At 36.6% G+C, this 20,689-nt stretch overlaps 1 protein-coding gene across 3 annotated transcripts; it reads right to left on the reverse strand.

The window, feature by feature from the left end:
• Positions 1 to 3,863: 3,863 nt before the first annotated feature.
• scdb (stearoyl-CoA desaturase b) lies at positions 3,864 to 15,052 on the reverse strand. Of its 3 annotated transcripts, none has more exons than XM_028795510.2 (6): positions 14,888 to 15,052; positions 14,443 to 14,715; positions 11,042 to 11,172; positions 10,196 to 10,401; positions 8,107 to 8,339; positions 3,864 to 6,094 (listed from the first exon to the last, which is right to left on the reverse strand). In XM_028795510.2, exons 2-6 carry the CDS (start codon positions 14,684 to 14,686, stop codon positions 5,895 to 5,897), a joined length of 1,014 nt encoding a protein of 337 aa, XP_028651343.1. In that variant the 5' UTR covers positions 14,687 to 14,715; positions 14,888 to 15,052; the 3' UTR covers positions 3,864 to 5,894. The 3 variants fall into 3 exon arrangements, with proteins under 3 accessions (XP_028651343.1, XP_028651344.1, XP_051778895.1); XM_028795511.2 differs by having other exon boundaries at positions 14,817 to 15,026; XM_051922935.1 differs by lacking the exon at positions 3,864 to 6,094 and having other exon boundaries at positions 8,099 to 8,339.
• Positions 15,053 to 20,689: the final 5,637 nt, after the last annotated feature.

The following is a 20,689-nucleotide window of genomic DNA, read 5'->3' on the forward strand; positions in this document are numbered from 1 at the left end:
GGTCCCTAACTTCTTTTCCATAGTTAGTTTCAGGACAGGGTATTGGTCCTCTGCTGCCTTGAAATGGATAAGCGATTTAAAGAAGTGATGAATGTACGGGCAAATAAAATAACATGCAAAATGAAATTGTCCTCAAACGGTAGAAGACATATGCAATGGCCATTTGTGAAGTGGCTTTGTATAATACCATGTTTCTGTCTATGTATGTATTTACATACTTGTTTCCTTTCACTGTCACAGAATACTATTTGATATACTAAACAGAAGTGTGTAAATCGCATGACACAACAATCTCAAGAAGTGTCACTTTCTCATTAAAAAAAACCGCTCACGCCCGACACGTAGCGGGATTTTACCGCGCAGGTTATATGCTTAGAAATACGAGTCATCACAAAACCAGTAACTGGAGGCACAATGGCAACTCACTAAGAAAACCGTTCTCCCCGATTGGCCAGGTCGTATCGCCCAAGCGCTCATTCTCACAGTCATTGGCCGCGTCTGATCAGGAGTTTTGTAGGCAGTCGTGGTGGTTAAAATTCCCAGGATGGGAAGGGGGCAGAGGCGTTGACCGCGAGTAACCTCGGGCCGACATTTGCTGACGTAATCTCTTCAGCGGCCGTTTGTTTGCAAAGGGGTGGGTCAAAACGTGAACGAACTGGCCAATAACAAGCGACGCTGCGGCCTCAGCAGGTAAGCGCGTCATAGTTGGCGTGATGTGTTTGGAAGAAGGCACAATACCAGACCGGTGAGCCCCGCGCGACAGAGTGTCGTTTAGGGCTAGCGCTGACTTGTTGGAATGAGGGAGGGAAGCGGTTATAATGATTGGCTGTCTTGTGTCCCCTGAGGTTCGGTGTACTTTCTTTTTCTCTTGGCGACTCTGTTCATTCTTTAACCCAGCTCGGCTTTGCCAGCCTCAGTGCACCGAGTGCCTCTTCATGCTGTGTGGGTAACGGTTTCCTGCGTTTTCAGATTTAAACCACCAATGCAACATGTGCTGTGTCATATTACTAGAATGGCCTTTAATTTTTGGTTTGGCTAAGTCTTTGCTGAACATCCCCATTTATAAGAAGCGTGTAAGTTTATACCAAGAAAAGCGACAGTAAACCTCTCGCCCCAACAACCCAATCAACGTATCCTATTCATATCATTAATTGTTTCCTTTGTGCAGCGTATCAGTTGTAGTTTTGCCCATTTGTGATTTACAAGAACAACACTGCAACATCCTTTTTTAATTACCTTGAAATACCGTCAAACATTTTTAATTACATTGTGCTCACAAAGGTAAGATGCACAGCTGGCCCCGTATGTACCAATGGGATTAATCCATTGAGAGTAAAAGTCCACAGCAGAGAAAAATGTGATTTAGCACTGCTGTGTGACAATTAACACAGTCCACTGTGAATATATTTATTTATGAGTGGTCCAGAAGTTATGATTGCATATACTTGCAAAACTGGGAAACAACCCTGCAGTGCAATTCCTGGCATTAAGAGTCATAGTCTTCATAGACTTGTTAAATGCTGAATCAATTTTGATGCTCACTGTTTTTTAGCATATGGATATTCTGACCACATTGCCTTTGCTTTGTGGAATCAGTCCTGGAAATGTTTGTGGCTGCAGGTTTTCTTTTGATTCACTTACCTATCTGAACTTATTTTGTATGTCATTTTCAACATCTATCAATATTATGTCGGTTAAAAAAAAACTCAACCAAATGTGTATGTGCCTCTGAGTGCTCACAAGTTGGGATTTTACTTCATTAATTAACAACATACTATCAAAGGGTAACCAGTGCTGCCCAGAGTGGAGACACCAATTACATTTCTGAAAATTTTGGAATTAAACATAGTCTGTGGTGTTTACCTGAACAAATGGGCAACCTGTGCAAAATTATGTGGAGATAAGGTCAATGGTGCATCACACTAAGACACATTCAGCTTTATATTGAATAATTAGAGCAGTTAGTTGCATTCTGAGAAAAAGCACAGAATTTCTTATTAATTACAGGCATTTGTTGCGTTTTGTAGCAGTGGGTACACTTAAGCACCCATTAAGCACAAGTGAATAATGAAACATGAAATAAAAAATTCAAGTGAAAAAGAAAAAAGAACTAGCTGCATGTTAAGGGGTAAAATTTTGATTATTTCAACCACGTTTAATAATTTTATGCATTCAAAATTGTCTTCTTAAAATGTTTACTCAACTATAAATAAAAATATTTATTGTACAGTAACAATCCTTTTTTAAAGTAAATAAATATGTGCAAGAGAATGAGGTGGGGGTTTATAATACGTTTCAACAATGTCTTTTGGACGTTTCTCAGGTGTACTAGTTTACATCTTATCTCAAGAGATGTGCTCATTAGCCCAATGGGAAATGTATGCATGTGTGGGAGCAAGCCGAGTGATAAGCACAATGCTCAATAGACCCCAACTGTGTCATTGTCTGTCTTTAGTTTGCACTTTCTTCTTGTGCCTGCATGAGTTAACTCGGGGCAGTTTGGATGTCCACGATGTGTTCATGCTAGGTTAGGTGAGTCAGTTGTTTATCTTCTAACCTGCTTGGTCCTGAACAGGGTCACGGGTGGCACTGGAACCAAACCTCTAACCTGCTTTGTCCTGAACAGGGTCACGGGTGGCACTGGAACCAATCTCAGCCAGCAGAGAGCACAAGGCAGGAACAGACCCTGGACAGGGCATCAGACCATCGCAAGGCTAACACACACAAACATAAACCCTATCCCATACTGCTAGGTCAGGTAGTGACTCAAAATTGTCCTGAGTGTGTGTAGGGTGGGCCTTTGTGGTCCTTGATTTGTCTCTGCTTCACATCATTTCCTCTGGGTGACCCTGATAAACCAGATTAAAAAAATGGGTGGAGGTTATATTAATATTAGATTAATACAAGTATGGAATAAATATGGCCTTAAATCAGAGTTTAAATCTTTGAAGAGTTTTTGGACAATACATTTTTTCATTGTTTTTAATGCATTTATTAGAATTTAGAAAAAAGTGGGTAAAAAAGCTGAGCTTTTATTTTCTGTTTGAGATTATTATAGTTACGTTTCTCTTCACAAAATCATCTGTACATTCATTATACTGTAGTTAAGTTTCTCTTCACAAAATCATCTATACATTCATTTCGTGTCCTTTTTATTCAGTGGAGTGGTGGCTCTGAGGCTAAGGATCTGCAGTGACTATCAGAAGGTTGTCGGTTTGAATCCCCTAAACGCCAGAAGTGACTCCACTCCTTTGGGCCCTTGAGCAAGGCACTTAACCTGTAATTGCTTCATCCTGGGTATGACGTTAATCCGCATCTGTTGGTGGCAGCATTGGTACTCCAGCCACTGTCAGAAAGCCTCACACTGTTCCAGTGTGGTGCCAAGGTGTCACCCACTGCACTCGGATCCCAATCCAGGTGGTGTGGTGGGTGCGGCAACGTGCTATCAGTGAATGCTCCCAACCTGTTTGTCATGTTTAGTGCATGGTCATAATGGAACCCCCAAGGTCACAAGGTATTACTCATCTAAGGATGGGGTGCCGTTCCATTACAGAGCACTCTCGCACACTTATTTTAACATGGCAAATTTTGGAACACAGATTAGTCTAACATTCATTTATTTGAAATGATGAAGAAAAACCAGAGTACTTGGAGACTGCCTGGGTCTGGTCTCAAACTCAGGATTTGGAGGTCTGAGGCAGCAGCACTAACCACTGTGCCACTACATGGTGATGCTTTACATACTGTAACTAGCTACTTGGCCTTTTCTTGAAACTTACTTAAAATTTTCTTCCTTTCTTTGCTTTTTCCACATTGATGTCTTAATGGTTTATCAATAGCTTATTAAAACTGAGGTGAATCAATTAACAACAACAGCACATTTTATTATTCTCACAAAACAAAAAATTACAATGCACATTCTGCAATAGTAATTTCCCAAAAAATATGCCAGCAGAGTAAACATTTTAAGGCAGTTTGTTGCTGATGTTCTAAAGTACACATCAATAAAGAACTCAACAACAAATTGTAAAGCAATTAAATAAAGAATAGTTTATTTAAAATGCTTATCATTAATTCACATCCTTAGTGCACAAATTCAAACACAGTGTTCTATGACTACATCTACTAAATCACTAATCTTTTTACACATTTATCAAAATTATGAAAATTGCCTTTGGAGTCAAGAAACTGTGCAGCCAAGTCTAGGGCACCTAATTATTATATGGTTTGCTACACTTATTAAGTGCTAAGGTTAGATCTCAGCTCTGGAAAAGCCACTGCCTTTAATTATTAAGGCAGTCATAAAGCACCAATTTGCTTTATAAAGTCAGTTAGAAATTCCAACGTTTACATATATTTGAAAAGAAATTGGTCCATATAAACTAAATTTCACGAATTCTTCTTTAGGTTGGCACATACTGTTCAAACACATTGCCCAAAAAGATCCTTGTTAGCGAAAAAACACTTTTTACCTCAAGCAGCAGATATCCTGCCATCCATTTAAGTTGCCAGTAATTACTATGTGAAACTGCCATTCAGGTTCATAGAAAATAAAGGCAACCCTGGAAATGGATCTAAAGTAGTAAGGCATTAGGCACAATTTTCTGATTGTGTCTTGCTAAATAAATAAAAAGGAGTAGAATTTTTCTAGAATACCAATGGCATGTATTGAGGGGTTCATGTAGCCAAAGAGACATTCCCCTCAATTTCACCAGTTTGAAACTTTTTTCCTTCCAGCCATTTTCAGCAACACAATATAACTGCATATTAGCAAAGCTTAATTAATTCCTCATTCTGCTTCCTCTGAATGCATTGACAGGCATTCACTGTTGAGGTCCACCTTTCTAAGGACTCTCTGACCTTTCCCTCTGTAGCTGCTGTCACTAGAGACATTTCGGAACTGGTGGAGAGCTGTTGCACCTTTTCAGTGAGAGGTAACAGAATCAGTCGACAATGGACTTCTTATATGTTCTTATGAAACAAAGCCCATCGAAGAAATGCAGCTTCTATACAAGTACTGACTAAAACCCCTCAAACAAGCAGTATTACAACAACTAGATGCCTCTGATTTATTTTATTTTGGTGCTTGTTCAAGGCCCTTGGATGAAATTAATACTGCCACTCATATTCTTGCTGTCATATAAAATCTACCACTGTGTACCGTGCTACCTTAAAAACTCTGGTATTTATTTCTCTGCTAATGAAATTCACAAGTATTTTAGAAGGCAGTGACCATCTTAAATATAATATACAAATCCTTTTTAAGTAGGATAACATTTGCTCGGGGTTGAAAACTTCTAAATACAGTAAATTTTTTGGATAATTTTAATTCTGTTTCATGTCCCGCTACTTTATCAGTGATGTATGTCAAAGTAGCAATATTCAGTACCAATCAGAATATCATCTTGGTCTGTAACAGCAAAGGCAGTTCTGTGCTCTGCACAGAGTCTTGACAAATGTTGTACTGAATTTAAGTTATACTTTAGGCCTGACACACAGTGGTTTATTTGCACATTAGCTTAACATCATTTGTCAGATTATGCTTTTTTTTTAAATGCAGGCAGCATTTTAGGACTACTTCATTTTAAATCCACTGGCCCAAAAATGTTAACCGAATAGTAAGGTAGGTAGCTATCCTATCTTGTGAAGTCGCATAAAGTAGAGAGATTTTATTTTTTCCTTACAGGTTTGTTTGCTAATGCTTTTTGGGTGAGGCTGATACTAGTGGAGTAATGAGTGCTGGGATTTATTTAATTCTATTACCCATTTATTTAAAGGTTAACTTCACAAGGAGTATGACAACTTTTTTTTTTTTTTGCTACACCACAGAGCCACCTTGTTCCGAAAGCAACCTTGTTATCACATTTTTGTGGATTATGAGATACTTGTTTCTCTCAGCCACTCCTGTGGCTTCCATCCCCTGTACGCTGCACACGGGCTTGCACTAGTTCCTTTGGCACTTTCTTGGGATCGTTAGCAAGGCCCAGGAAACACATGAAATCAATAAAGCAAGTTGTTAGGTTCACTTTCCAGCCAAATTCACTTGCTGAATAGTCGTATGGAAACGTGTGATGGTAGTTGTGGAATCCTTCTCCTGCAATGAAGCAAACAGTTGTGTTATCTTTCCTTGATCAGCTAGAGTATCATGCTTGGTTAAACATTTTCTTGTTCAAATATTTTTCTTCAGATAATGGCCTGAAAAGTGGCTGTGGCAAAATAGCAATACAAGGAACAGATTATTTGAAAGCCTCTATTTAGTCTGGGGCATGCTGTGTGATATTTGCTGTGTAAATTCTATTAAACAATGACATCTATTACAATCCACTCTTTTCTGAGAGAGAGAGAGAGAGAGAGAGAGAGAGAGAGAGAGAGAGAGAGAGAGAAAGAGAGAGAGAGAGAGAGAGGGCAGAGAGAGAGAGAGAGAGAGAGAGAGAGAGAAGAGAGAGAGAAGAGAGAGAGAGAGAGAGAGCAGAGAGAGAGAGAGAGAGAGAGAGAGAGAGAGAGAGAGAGAGAGAGAGAGAGAGAGAGAGACCCTCATGACCTCAGACTTGGATTTGCTGATCCTCATCTCAGCTGCTTCACACTTGGCACTGAATCACTTGAGTGTGTTCTGAAGGTCACAGTCAGATGAGGCAATCAAGACAACATCATCTGCAAAAAGCAATGATTCTACTCCTATCCTCCTGAACTGGACACACTCACACACCCTAAAATCATCTCTATGAAAACCTCAAATGGGAGTACATTGCATATACAAGCAGCAGAAATTAGGTTTCTTAACAGCATGGCAGGTCTAACAATCTGTGACAGCCAGAGAAGCTCAGCGACTTTGGTGAGGCTCAGAGTAGATTCACTGGCAGACCCAGGACATGCTGGGGAAATTATATCTCTCAGCTGGGTTGGGAATGCCTGGGAATTCCCCAGGAAGAGATAGAATCTATAGTTGGGCACAGGAAAGTACTGGGCTGACCAGCTTGCCCTGCTGCCAATGTGACCCTCAACAGGATTAAGATGAGTTGAGATGTTTTGCAATGGTGAGAAATGGGGACATGGGGATGACCACCGGGGATGACAGCTGCACTGTTCATATATATCTCCCTAAGACATAGTCTTAGTAAGTATATTACATTTTCCTTTCCATTTTTAAATCCACTCATCTTTGATAGGGATAGGGAGACCTAAAGCCAAAGACAACATAAATAAACCAAAACTGGAATTCATGCTAGGTGGAGTGCACATAACATGGCTCCAAAAATCTTTACCAAGTTTGTTTAGACTGGAAGGAGATTGGAGCCCCCAGATGCAAACATGGGGACATTGTAGTGGTTAGTACTGCTCACCCACATCTCCACATTTGCAAATTCCATCCCCAATGGCCATGTGGATTTTTTTTTTAGAATTCATATTGTTTAATCCCACATTCCAAAGACATGCATGTTATTTTACCTGGTATCACTAAAGGTACAGTATGTGTATGTACAAGGATGTGTCCAGGATTTAATTCCCGTTTGCATCTAATTCTGCAGGAAGAGGTTATAGCAACCACTAGTCCTATAATGGACCCAAAACCTAAGTTTTAATGGATCTAAAAATATTTCTAATTAACATGCATAATTTTATTTATTTATACATTACATATGTTTTAAATCCAGTAATAAAAATAATTATTGTGACCCTGTACTTAAAGTGTAAATTTGTGTACCTCACACAAAAGATTTAAAAAAACAGTTGATTTTTAGTGTAAAAGGCAAATCTATTGTTATGCATCCTTGGCATTAATGAACAATCCATTTAACTAACACCATTCAACTCATCCTGATCCATTATGCAACCAAACTAGATATCATCAGTTAGAAATGTTCGTAACTAAGTGTTTTTTATGTACAATACAGTAGAACTGATAGTGAGGACAAAATGAAAACTCTAAGTATGATGTTAAGCTTGTTTGCATAATCACATATTCAAGGAATGCTTATCAAAAAGTAATCTAGGCTTTAAATGTATTGTTATGTAAGACATTATTTTTTAGCATAGCTTATCAAAATGCAAATCAAGCCAGAATTATACTGTAGTACAGTATATAATACAGTCACACAAACTACTTACCAATGGCACTAAAGGTGACAAATCTGTTCTCTCTTGGGCTGATATTTTTATCATAAGGTCTATTTCCCCACATGTGTGCAGCACTGTTCACCAGCCAAGTGGCATTGAGCACCAGTGTGTACCTCAGGAGCCCAGGAACAAAGTAAGAAATCCAGAGAGACTCTCCCCAGAAGTACCAAGGAATAATAGTTGGGATTGTGAAACACATTAGAATAACAGATAGCTTGTAATATCTGAAAGAAAATACAAATAAAAGCCAACTTATAAAGCATACTCACAGTCAGACTAGCTCAAACTCTTTATCTGTTCTACATTGTCTTGAATTTACACATAATATTTCAGGATCATTTTGCAGCCTAACCCAGTACCCAATGGTTACAAAATAGGAAACAGCACTTAACAGGGTGCCAGCACACCCAAAAACAAGGATATATAAAATTGGGAGGTATTAATATAACTGGTTTGATTTTAGGATAAATCTGAAATATAAATGGCTGTTCAGTGGCAAGAAAATAAGTGTAAGTAAAAGGTGATGTGTGAGTAAGAAAATATTAAACACAGCAAACAAATAATTTATTAGTCCATAATTGGTTAGTGTCATTAGCACTGTGTGAAACTGTCATGTTTGGTGTCTTTTTTTTACCCATTAAAGACAAGGAAATACTTTTTGTTGGACACTGTCCTTTGGAAAATCAACCCCAGGCAATTCTGCCCTTAATGTATTTTTATAACAAGGAGCAGTGGCGACTGACTATTTTATATGATGCAATTCTCACAGACACAGCCTGTTCCAGTAGTGTTCAAATGAAGAATGTTGGCTGGATGGTACTGTTATCTGTGTTGCTTTCACGTGCAATTCCAGTGATGGGACTCATCCAACAGATGACCCTATGTTAGTTCAGGCTGGTTGACTGTGACACAAATCCAGATGCAACTGGTAATAGTGAAGCATATTGTAATAGTAGCTGTGAATAAAGTCCTGCTTGTGTGGTCCATTGGCCCACAGACCAAGGCATTACATCATTGTACATACCATGATCTAGCTCTTTCAGATTGTCTACTTTTTATGTTGAAATGTCATGGTGTCTTATTTTACATCCCTTTAGTAGTGAGTGAGACATTAATGGATATGGTAATCTGATCATTTGCTTGTCTGGCCATGTGAATGCTCCATTGCTATTGTTCATGTAAAAACTTGACTTATTATGGAAGCAACAAATTTTTAGCTTTCAGATATTATAGGTGTTGAATACTCTTCAGATGATATTATCATCTGATAAATGCTGATTATCTAACAGTCAAACTATGCTGTGGTTATGAAAATGTTAATATAATGACATTTGGTTTCTGGTGTATTAAGTTATTGTGGCAGGTAATATACCCACTTCCCGGTTCTGGGTTTTCTGTGTGCTATTTGCATGTTCTCTCTACACTTCTGTGACATTTCTACTAAAATCTACACTGCTACTCTGTCAGGGTGCCTGCTGATAATAAATTAGCTGAGTGTGGGTAAATCTGTATGCCTCCTTTGATGCCAGCTGTTAGGGTCAAAAGAGGGTACTGGTTATCTGAAAGGGATTAAGCAGATATGGAAAACAGAAATGTGCATTCATAATCAGGTCTGTAAATGATGATCTTTAAATGAATTAAGACTTATATATTTTTAAGTAGTATTACTTTTACTTTAAAATAACAGGAAGACAAAATGATGTCTTATTTTACATAAATCTCTAGACGTTTCCAACACCAGTTAAAATAAGCCTATAGATTTGTAGACATTTTCACTAAAACATGATGTACAGTACAGTAATTTGCAATAGTTCAGAACTGTTTTCACAAAGTAGTTGATTCCTTAATTATTACAAAAAAACATATTGAAAGAAAAACAGTTTAAATTGTGGCTTTAACTGCAAAAGTGTCCCAGACATGTAGTTTCAAAGAATGTGCTTTGTGAGAATTCAACTTATAACTGCATTAGTAATTGCACAGAAAAACTGTCATAAATGTCAGCACCACATTGTGCTCTTAAGGTCACAAACTCTCTGAATTACACATATACACTTCGTACGAATTAGGACATCAAACCTACCTTCTTTGAAACATGACAACCTTATCTGCTTTCAAGTCACTGAGCTCCAACTTGCTGCCCTTCTCAATCACATCAGGGTGCTTGCGTACCAGCAGCCATCCAATGTGAGAAAAGAAAAATCCTCGGGAAGCATTGTGAGGGTCAGCATCGGTCTCAGAATACTTATGATGAGCCCTGTGGTCTCTTGCCCACTCGTAAATATCATTCTAAAGGAACAAATGAATATTAATTTAGATGAAGAAATGTCAGGCAACTTATTTCTCTGAAGAATAACTAGCAGTTAATTAAAAATAACAGGAACGTATGCAATGAAAATATGACATCTTCATTTACTACATAATTATGTAACAAAGCTAAGAATTATTCCAATTCTAAAAATAATATAGAACCAGAGGTTAAAAACAAGGTTTGTGTCTGCTAATTTCTTAATATTTCCTGCATAAATATTATCATTTTATCTTAAGCAGTACAGAGACATTGATGCAACACCTAAATGATATCACATGGTCAGACTATAATTAAAATGGTTCTGGTTATCTCCAGGGATTGTGTTTTCTACATGACATCTAATGAGAGTCCCCATAGAAACAAAGTAATGTGGTTGCTTTGGAACACTTAGTAAGTCAATGTCAGCTCAGCACACTTATCAGACATAACAAGTACTTGGTGCCTGCCTTTTTGAGTTTACTTCAGCTTATTCGAACAGCTATCATTTTCTAATTCGGAAGACTGAGGGTAAACATGTGAGAGGACCATATTTCCCATCGTTATGAATTAAAAGAAAATCAACATACTTATGAATTAAAAAGGGCTTAATATATATAAAAGAAATTTTAAGAATCTTACCTGGAAAGCCATTGAATTAGCAACGGCCAGAAAGACTCGTAGTGGAAATGCGGCTTTATAGGACCTGTGGCTCCACAATCTATGAGCACCCGCCGTCACACCTAAAGCACTTATCCAGTAGCACAGAAATGCTGTAAAAACAAGTTAGGAAGTTTCTTTGTTATAACAACAGCATTTGTCATTTTGATTAGTTTAATGCACATTAATTAGGTATTGCGTAACATCCTATGAGACATCTCAAAATCATTTTAAATATGTATATATGTATTCCTGAACATAACATTATGGAACCTGAATAATCCAATTCAGTTTTCAGGTTGGCTGAAGCCTAAATCTAAATCACGGAGGGAGTGCCAGTCCATAACTGAGCCCACTTGGAGCCAATTTAGCATCATCCATGAAGCAGCAGCTCTAACTGCTGTGCCACACTACGCCTAAAATAAATGTGCGTGTGTATGTCCAATCGCACAAAAATATTAAAGCTTTTCATACTAGATAGGAAAGCATTGCAGATTTCTGGAATACACTCTTCCAGCAATTTATTAATACTAAAAGCTGTCATATTCACAAGGATACTTAATATTATTGTTTATATATGAATTACAGCACTGAGGCATTGTGCATAATAATTGCTTAGATAGATAGATAGATAGATACTTTATTAATCCCAAGTGGAAATTCACAAAAAAAAGGACATGTGCTGCAGTGTATATTGTGAAACAGTATCAACCACTGGTTACTTTACCATCATTTCTGGAAAAGCCAGTATACAGTTAATGGGAGAATAAAAATGTAAACAAATAGTTCAGGATTTCAATTTTTTTTTATTTTATGTTTATAAACAACATAATGCTGCTTTCAACCCATTTTTGTGGGTGACATATTAAAAAAAGTGTTTTTGTTCATAGTTGCTATATTCAACTGCAGTGTGTTTACTATTCAGGTTTTTATACATTTATTTTAATTGAATATGTTGCAACTGCAGGTATCTTTTATCATTAAATACTTTTCAATTTGCATGCAAGATAAGCTTCAGAAAAAGAGCGCAAGATATCCGGGGAAAGGATTGCAACTATTTATCAACCCATGTTCTTAACTTGCATGTTCATTGCAGGGAGCCAAAGTCTGTGCTTACACCACTGAATGCAAAATTCTCTGTATGGTCCATTCAAGCACACGTTTACACATCACGTACTTAGCCATGTTGGACTCACACACTTTAACCTAAAGTTTACTTCTCAGGGCTTATAGTCAATCACAATACCCAAAAAACATTCACACACATGAGGAGAATGTGGAATTCTACATTACGGCCAATTCCAGGTCCCTGGAACTGAAAGGCAGCAGTGGTAACCTCTGTGCCACCATGTCACCCAGAATTACATGAAGCAAATAATTTAAAACACTACATGGCAGTTAAAAATATTTAAGATTGTCTTAAAAATTAGGCAATTTATCTTGAATTCAATGTGCTATATGACAAAAAGATCTATGTAAGAATAAAAAAACAAAAAAAAAATTGCAGTTTAGGCCAATGTAATTTCTAAAATGTCTAAAAGAAAGTGCTGAGAAGATACGTTTTCTAAAACATGTTATGTATATGACGCATATTAATAAAGACTACCCTAATGTTATTAGTAGTAGTCTCCAGATGATTCATTTAAGTTTGTTAAACTACAGGAGAGCCACAATACCCTAAACATTTTATGAAATTCTGATGTTATTAATATTAATTTCCACATACCTCAGTTTTTATTGTTAACGATCATGGTATCACAATTAGGTTATCGTATTTATTTGTACTTTTAGATCTACACAAGTGTTTGAAGTGGATCACAGACTTACCAGCACATCTTCCAATATTTAAAAAGAGTACTACCACCTGTTCTTAGCACACCAGTGAGTAATTAAACTTATTACAATTTAAAATTTTTGCAATGCTGCATGATCACTTCCAGTGGATATACATGAAAAAGTATCAATCACATATTCATTTTCTAACCCCATTTTTCCAGTATAGTTGATGGCCACAAACCAAACTTGGATAGTTTTCTAACTAGGTGCATGCACCCTATTACATAAAGTCACTGATAGAGGTCTGTCTAATTCAAAGAAGCTGCTCACCTCTATGGGATGTGTGGGGATATTATTACAATTCATATTATAAGTTCATAGTGGCCAGTTCATCTAACTGCAGGTTGTTGTGTTCTAGGAAGCGCCTTCAGTGTGAAATTCTCTTGCAAAGCTCACATACTAGTACCTTATATACACTGCATACAAGTTTCTTAGATCATTTAGGACAAGTGGGAGTTTTTAATGATTTTCTTATGGACACACAGTGTGACACAGTTAAATTTGTTATTGAAATACACACTTTCAATTTAACAAAACGTCTCCGTTCGCATAAGACATGATGCAGTAAATCGCAGTGCAAGGCAGGGTAAGTTTGAGAAACCTTTTTAAGTTAGTTTACAGTCATAACTAAATGAATAGTAAGTAGCATTCGACTGCCTGTATTAAACAAACAGACGATCCATATGTACGTTTTACACATTTATAGTAAGCCTTCCCATGTTTCCGCTTAGGATCGGAAGCAAACGTAGCAGGCGTTTTTAAAACACCAAAACGCCTGTTTATTTTAAATGGGTCCAGGAAGTCTTTTTTCTTTTTGAGACACACAAATCATCTCTAACTATTGTACGTAATTCGCTCTACTCCATTAAAATGCTTAGTAACATGGCTCCGACCTTGTATGTTTTTTTTTTTCCATTATTGTTCCACATAATCTTGCGCTAAAGCTACGCAGTCCATTTTAGGGTTAAAAAACCCAACCAGCATCCATGTTCATGAAACACTTTCTACCTTCCATTTGCAGCAAGAAAAACACCTCAATACGTTAATGCACCTTCGATCCTTTCAGACGAAATCCAAAACGGGCTTTCAAATTGGATTTCAAAGGATGTAGAATATTAATATGATCGCGTCCGTTAGGATTCGGTCCCGAAATGTGTTATGTCATTAAAACGGCGCTACTGCTTGCTAGTAGACATTTCTTTCATTGAAAATTATCAATATTTAGATTAAAATAACGCTTTCATTCCAGAATGCCAAAAATAGATTACGCGCATTTATGGAAATTATAAATATATAAAGGGAAAATTTAACTAACAATCTAATGGACAGTTACATACATACAAAACCCCCCTAGGACCAATATGAAATTATTTACGTATTTAACTAATTCATATCTAGCCAAACGTTTGATGTTTTATTTCATATCTAGCCATTTTTTAATTATTATTAGTTTAGTTTTTTATATGGACCCACATTTTTCCTTGCCGTTCTTGCTGTGGCCATTTTTCCCTTCGAAATTTCAATACAAAATAATTTGATGTATTTACCCCACGCCAAGGTCGCTGCAGATGCAGAAAACAGAAGGGTGAGTCCATACAGTGATCCCAAGTGCAGCAGAGACATCAATATTACATTTCTCCATACTATTCTCCTCGCAGGTTTTGGTCCCTCTTTTTCTCTATAGGTATCATCAAAGACGTCTTCCACAGTGGAAGTCACTGCCGTTATCACGCCATTTCCATTAACCGCAGAGTTTTTCGTCTCCCAGTGTGATGCCTGAATGTCGTTCATTTTTGAAAGGATGTTCTTGGGGATGCAGCCTGCAAAATACAACGTAACACACGCAAAAGGAAATATTACAACTACCTCTTTTACAAATAATGTAATTTACCTATAGCAAATAATAAATTTAAAATCCTACACTTGCTGTAGTTCTGTAACTCTGCACCGCGTGAAGTGTGCGTCCACGGATTAAATGAACGTCGGTCCTACCTTTAGGCAGATTAGTGCGGGTGCGCAGTTACAGGAGAGACGCAGTGACACGCAGCAATGCCGGTATCATCCAAAAGCTTCACAAGTGCGCACTGAATCCGCTGATGTACCGTAGCTCGCTGCTGTGAGGGAGGATTGAGTAGGGAGGTTTTAAAGTCTACAATTGGTTTCAGGGATTTTGGTGCCACCTATTCCGACGTGTCTCATTGGTTACTAACTGTCTGATGTTCATGTTTATTATATATTACGTTCCTAAATGGAACGTTAGCTCGTTTCATGACAAAAGTCATTATCGGGTACAATTTCATGTGATAAGCTTTGAATTTTTTTTATTCTTACGATCAAACCATTTCTCTTCATCGTATCAGTATATAATATCCGTGTGCTTCTGAAGTCAATAACCGACAGTAACCCTTTCGAGAGAAGTGGGTCATTAGTCTCGCCATCTAGTGTGCATTTTAAGATCGCGACACCTACCTTTTCTGTAAGAGGCCATTAAAGATGTGCATAAAGTCGCATTTACCACCGCTCCTATTATTACTCACCATGTTATATATTGAAACCTAAAGTTTAAAGTTGTTGACGCTAGGTCACCAATTTTACTAAAATAAAAACACAAATGTGCCATCAGTACAATTAAATGGACATTCTGTCGTGGGTTTTTATGGAGCCATCAACTAATTTTGAAATCAGATTAATTTAGTTTTAGTTAATGAAATTATTGCTGACAACCCAAAATAGTGTCTTATGTGTGCATCTTAAACGTTCGCCTAGTATCTGCATGGGTCTCTCCTAGATGTCCCGAGTTTTGCCACAGTCAAACATGCTGCCATGCTTATTGCCAACTCTTAAATAGCCCAGTGTGAGTAAGTGTTATACTGACACCTCATCCGACGCTTTCTGCTCGTAGCTGCTGTGAAATGCATTAATCCATAATGAAGCTGTGCTAGAAAATGTACAGTAGGTTCAGAAATGGACTGATGGACAGTATTCTACAGTAGTGATCAAAAGTTTGGAATCACCCAGAAAATGTTATATTATTAATAAAAATGAACAGAAATGTATACTTTTTAAATCAAAGTATCAATAAATTGATATAACATTACAACCAAGACATAATTCATTAAGGAATGAGCTGAGGGGGGTTTACCATTAGAGCACTAGAGTAACAGAATTTATAATGATGTATAATTTATTATACACATACTTAACAAATAAAAAGCCACATTTTCAGCAGCTATTACTCTAGTGCCCTAACGGTAATCCTCCCAAACACCATCTCATCCGTAAATTAATCATGTTTAGGTGCTGATTGGTAATAAAAGAAACCATTGTAATTGTTTTAGCATAGTTGAAACCTGATATTCTCTTTAATAAAGCAAGTTAATAGTCTTTCCTTGGCTTGAAAGGTACCAAAAAACCTGCCGTACCTAAAGTTCAATTCTGGGTACAAAATTGGCCAAAAGGAAACAGCTTTCTCAAAAACATGATGGCGCATTGTTGTCTTGTAAAATTAATTCCATGTGACGGGATCTCAAAAAACTGAAGATTGTATACAAGAGTGTCAGCTACTGTTGTGAGAGAAAAAGACAACCTGAATCTAAGAAAGAAAGTAAAAAGCAGAAAGACCAGATGAACAACTGCATAAAAAGATATAGACATCAGAGACTGTATAGTGAGAAACGAACACATTGCAGGTCCTCAGTGGGCTGCTTTCTTAAACAGAACACACCAGTGTCATTTGCAATCAATTACAAAGGTTTCTCTAATAATTGATTAGTATTTAAACATAATCAATTAAAGATGAGCTAAGAGAGTTTACCATGGAGGGGAATGGCTGCTGAAATGAATCTTTGCAGTTGTATGTGAATAATAAATCATACAGTAAGTCATTGCAAGCAGTAATGGCCATTTGCAACATTTTTAATGTCTTAGCTATATTTCTAAATCAATTACATTTATAAAGTACTGATTTTTTAAATCAAAAACATAACATTTCTTTTTGATTCCAAACTTTTGAATGCTAGTTTAGAAATGTTAGTATTTTATTAGTTTGTTGTTGTTGGATTAATACAAAATATCCACAATAATGGTTTTATTTGAACAACTTGCATAGTTATATATATATATATATATATATATATATATATATATATATATATATATATATATATATATATATATATAAAATGCTATATAATGCTTTGAAGACTATATAAAGTTTGACTTTAACTGCCAAACTGTCCACCATCAAAACCACTTTATCCAGTTCAGAATTGCAGGGGCCACTGGGAGTAAGACAAAAAAACAACATTGGACAGAGTGCCAGTTCATGTCAAGATACACATACTGTTTGTGTGCTGGCTCACATTAGAGTCAGGAATTAATTTACCATGCACATCTTTCGGGTGTACCAGTGAGACCCTTCACACACAGGGATTAACATCTAAACTCCACACTGAGAGTGTCCTGGTCGGCCACTTAAATCATTCCTTCAATAATATATGGTACAGTCAGTGGCTGTTACTGACTATTCAGTTTGCTTACAATGACAATGCAAGACTTGTACATTTCATTAGCATCCATCTACTTCAAACAAGTGGACAGTCATCTTTTTGCTTTAGACAGAAAATAATAATGTTTTTTTTTTTTACGTCTCTGTCTCCTTCTATGCTTAGTTTTGAACTAATAAAAGATTGTTACTGCAGTATTTTATTTCTCATACAAGCTCCTCTATGCTACACACAGTAAACTGCATTTCTTTTGCCTCAGTTTAATAAGTCACAGATGTCTACAGGGGCTGATACTATAATCAGTAGTAAAATTACTTCCTAAAAGACTAACTGTAGAATTCATGATTTCAGGCAATAATATCTTTTATCTATTCTTGAAATGGTTTTAATTATTAAAATACTTTGAAAGGAAATTAAATCAATATGTATAGATCTGAAAAAATGTTTTAGTAAAATATAAAAAATACATACCAAAGTATTAAATATTCAAAATACCAAACAAGTATATGGTTCTATAAAATATTTATTACCAAGACTATAGACATTACAAAGGGCATTAGTCAAATTTATTAGCGTTTTCGGGACTTGTAAAAGTTAGACAAAAGGACATGCAGAAGAGCATTAGACCTTTACTGGAGCAAATACCATGGCACCAGAGTCCTTGATGGAGTGGAAACGGTAGCATAGAGTTGATAATTTGAAAAATTCAACCTTTAATACTCCTGAGTCTTCTGTTCTCCTGTATCCTAACCTCAGTCATTATTTGAACCTATGAATTCTGTAAAAATTAAAAAATATTCTTTTCTACTTAGAAAATCTGTATGCTGTTAAATCATATAGGCTTCACTCTAGATTCAAAATGACCAAGTCAAGCCACCAATCCCTTTAGAAATGTCAACTATACACCTGCTGCAAAAGCTGTGCAGAGTATATTTATCAACTTCTTGTACAAAGTAAACTCATGTAACCAACATCAAACCCAATTCAAGGTTGTACACGAAGGCTAAAGCTTAATGGTGTTAAAAATTAGGCAGGAACTAAACCTGGGTAGGACAAAAACAAAATAAGTTACATAGGAAAGTTAAAGATATTATAATTTTCTACATGATAAAAAAGATAATACTTTTGAATTAAGTTAAAATACTTGGAAAATGTGTTTGGTTTTAACCAAACAGCGTAATACTTTGTCTATTTATAAATTGTGCATTATGAAATGACTGGGCTAGACATACTCTTAGACTGCTTCAGAGTTTCACAATTTCTTTCAAAATAAGGCACTTGCGGACATAATAGTGGCACCCTGAAGCAATCTACATGTTTATCTGTAATGTCATAAATGTAAAACCGGCCAACATCATCTGTTTATTTTTGTGTTGAAATACTGCACCTTTTGGTGTCATCAGGTGATTACAGTTTTATTTCATCAGTCTTGATCCACCCCACATGGCTTATGTAATTTAACAGGATCAGAGTCTAGTTTTAATTGGCTCTGTATGATCTGGTTAAAGGAATTACCAGGTGACAGTAAGGAAAAGACCTACTGAAGTTTGCAGGCAATAATCATCACTTTAAATAAATCACTATATTACAAGTACTATACAGTGTGGTGTTTTCTGTGTTTATCATTAAATTACTATCTTATTTAAACTCATAATTCTTGACATATAAAAAATAAAGCATTTTTTTGTTTAGTATAATTTTGAAAAACTGCATCTTGGATATTTTCTGTAAGAAGTTAATAAAATGCTGTTGCCCAGTGTCTGACTCACAGCTCCCAAGTTCTGGGCTCAAGTCCCAATCAGCTCTGTGTGGAGTTAGCACATTCTCTCCATTTCTACAGTTTTTCCTCCCACAGCACAAAGATCTGTATATTAGGTTAACTGGTGACTCTAAATTGGCCCACTATGAGAGTTTATGACCTTTGATGGACTTGTGTTTTTACACAACCCTGAATTGGATAAGCAGGACAATGAAGCATTTATTGTAAAACATATCTATTCTTTGATTTTTTTCCACATTTTCCTCACCCTGTTCAATACAATACTGTTAGGTTAAGTGAAGTTTTATGAATATAAAATAAGACATTAAAAAACATTTGACTGGTTTGCCACCAGAAAGTTTACATTTATAATAATGTTTTGTTTGCTCTAGTGTAATGTAACATGTTGTCATTTCGGTTAAAGGGCTGCTGGTACAAAAGAGAAATGGGACTTGCATAAGACCAGTTGGCCCATCTTGCACTGATTTCCATTTTCTGATTCCAGGAGTGATTGCAGATTGCTCTCTGCCAGTAATCCCTTTAGTTTACTGCTAGGAGATGAAGGATATGAAGGTAATGTGATGAGAGATAGAGTGGTAGTGGAGGGGACAGGGATTGGGAAGTGACAGGGAGAGAGATTTGTGCTTTCGGCACAGTGTTTGTGAGCAGTGGGAATGTGAGCAAGCCACCTTAACCCATAGATATTTCAGTGTGGCAGCTACGTGTTTTCTTTTTGTTTTGTTTAATAAAGGTCTTGTACTCTTTATCCCAAGTTAATGTGGGACACAGGAGCTTCTTAATCACAGTTCTCATACTTATCTTCCACCAGATTGTATACAGAAGAAATTAAATGAATTAAGTATTGGTCTCATATATAAACTCGTAGGTAACACCTAATGTTACCTTCCGCAAGGGTGGGATTTGAACTATTTCTTCCAATGAGAGTCTGATGAAAACATGCAAGTTGACTAATGCATTGTTTTAATTTAAGCCATGCAGGGTAAGTGAACTTATGATGTTAAATTAGCGCTAGTGTGTGTGTTCTTCTGTGTTTACCTTGTGATGTACTGGTCCAGGGATTGTTCCTGCCTTGCACCCTAAGCTTGCTGGGATAGGTTGCAGCTTTCCCTCTCAGGATAAAACAAGTTTATAAAATGGATGGATTGATAGATAGGTTTATAGTATGCAATGTGGAGAACACACTAAACATTTTACACTTCAGATGTTTAATACCTGCAAAGCAGTATCTGCAGTAGTGTGTATATTATAGTTTCCATCTCTGTTTTACAAAATGGATATAATGCTGCCAGAGAAAATCCCGAGAAAAACTACTAGACTGTTTCAAGGATTATATGGTAGAAGATATAAGGAACAAATGATGGAGTTGAATCTTTTCATCAACAGAGGTTGTGCTGACTTGACAGAAGTGAGGTTACAAAATGCCATTCTGGGTACCATTACTGCTTTATACTTCCAGAGTTTTGAGCTGTAATTCCAGCATGACTACTGTCTCTGTGTAGCGTGCACATT

This window comes from Erpetoichthys calabaricus, chromosome 2 (assembly GCF_900747795.2).
Source record: "Erpetoichthys calabaricus chromosome 2, fErpCal1.3, whole genome shotgun sequence".
NCBI lineage: Eukaryota > Metazoa > Chordata > Cladistia > Polypteriformes > Polypteridae > Erpetoichthys > Erpetoichthys calabaricus.

Bases quoted from the DNA above. Each gene is read 5' to 3' on its own strand.
- scdb (XM_028795510.2), bottom strand. From the start codon at position 14,686: ATGAACGACATTCAGGCATCACACTGGGAGACGAAAAACTCTGCGGTT. The intron at 10,402-11,041 runs GTAAGATTCTTA...TTGTTCCTTTAG, and splicing joins CTAATTCAATGGCTTTCCAG to AATGATATTTACGAGTGGGC. The intron at 6,095-8,106 runs GTAAGTAGTTTG...GCTTCATTGCAG, and splicing joins TGTCACCTTTAGTGCCATTG to GAGAAGGATTCCACAACTAC.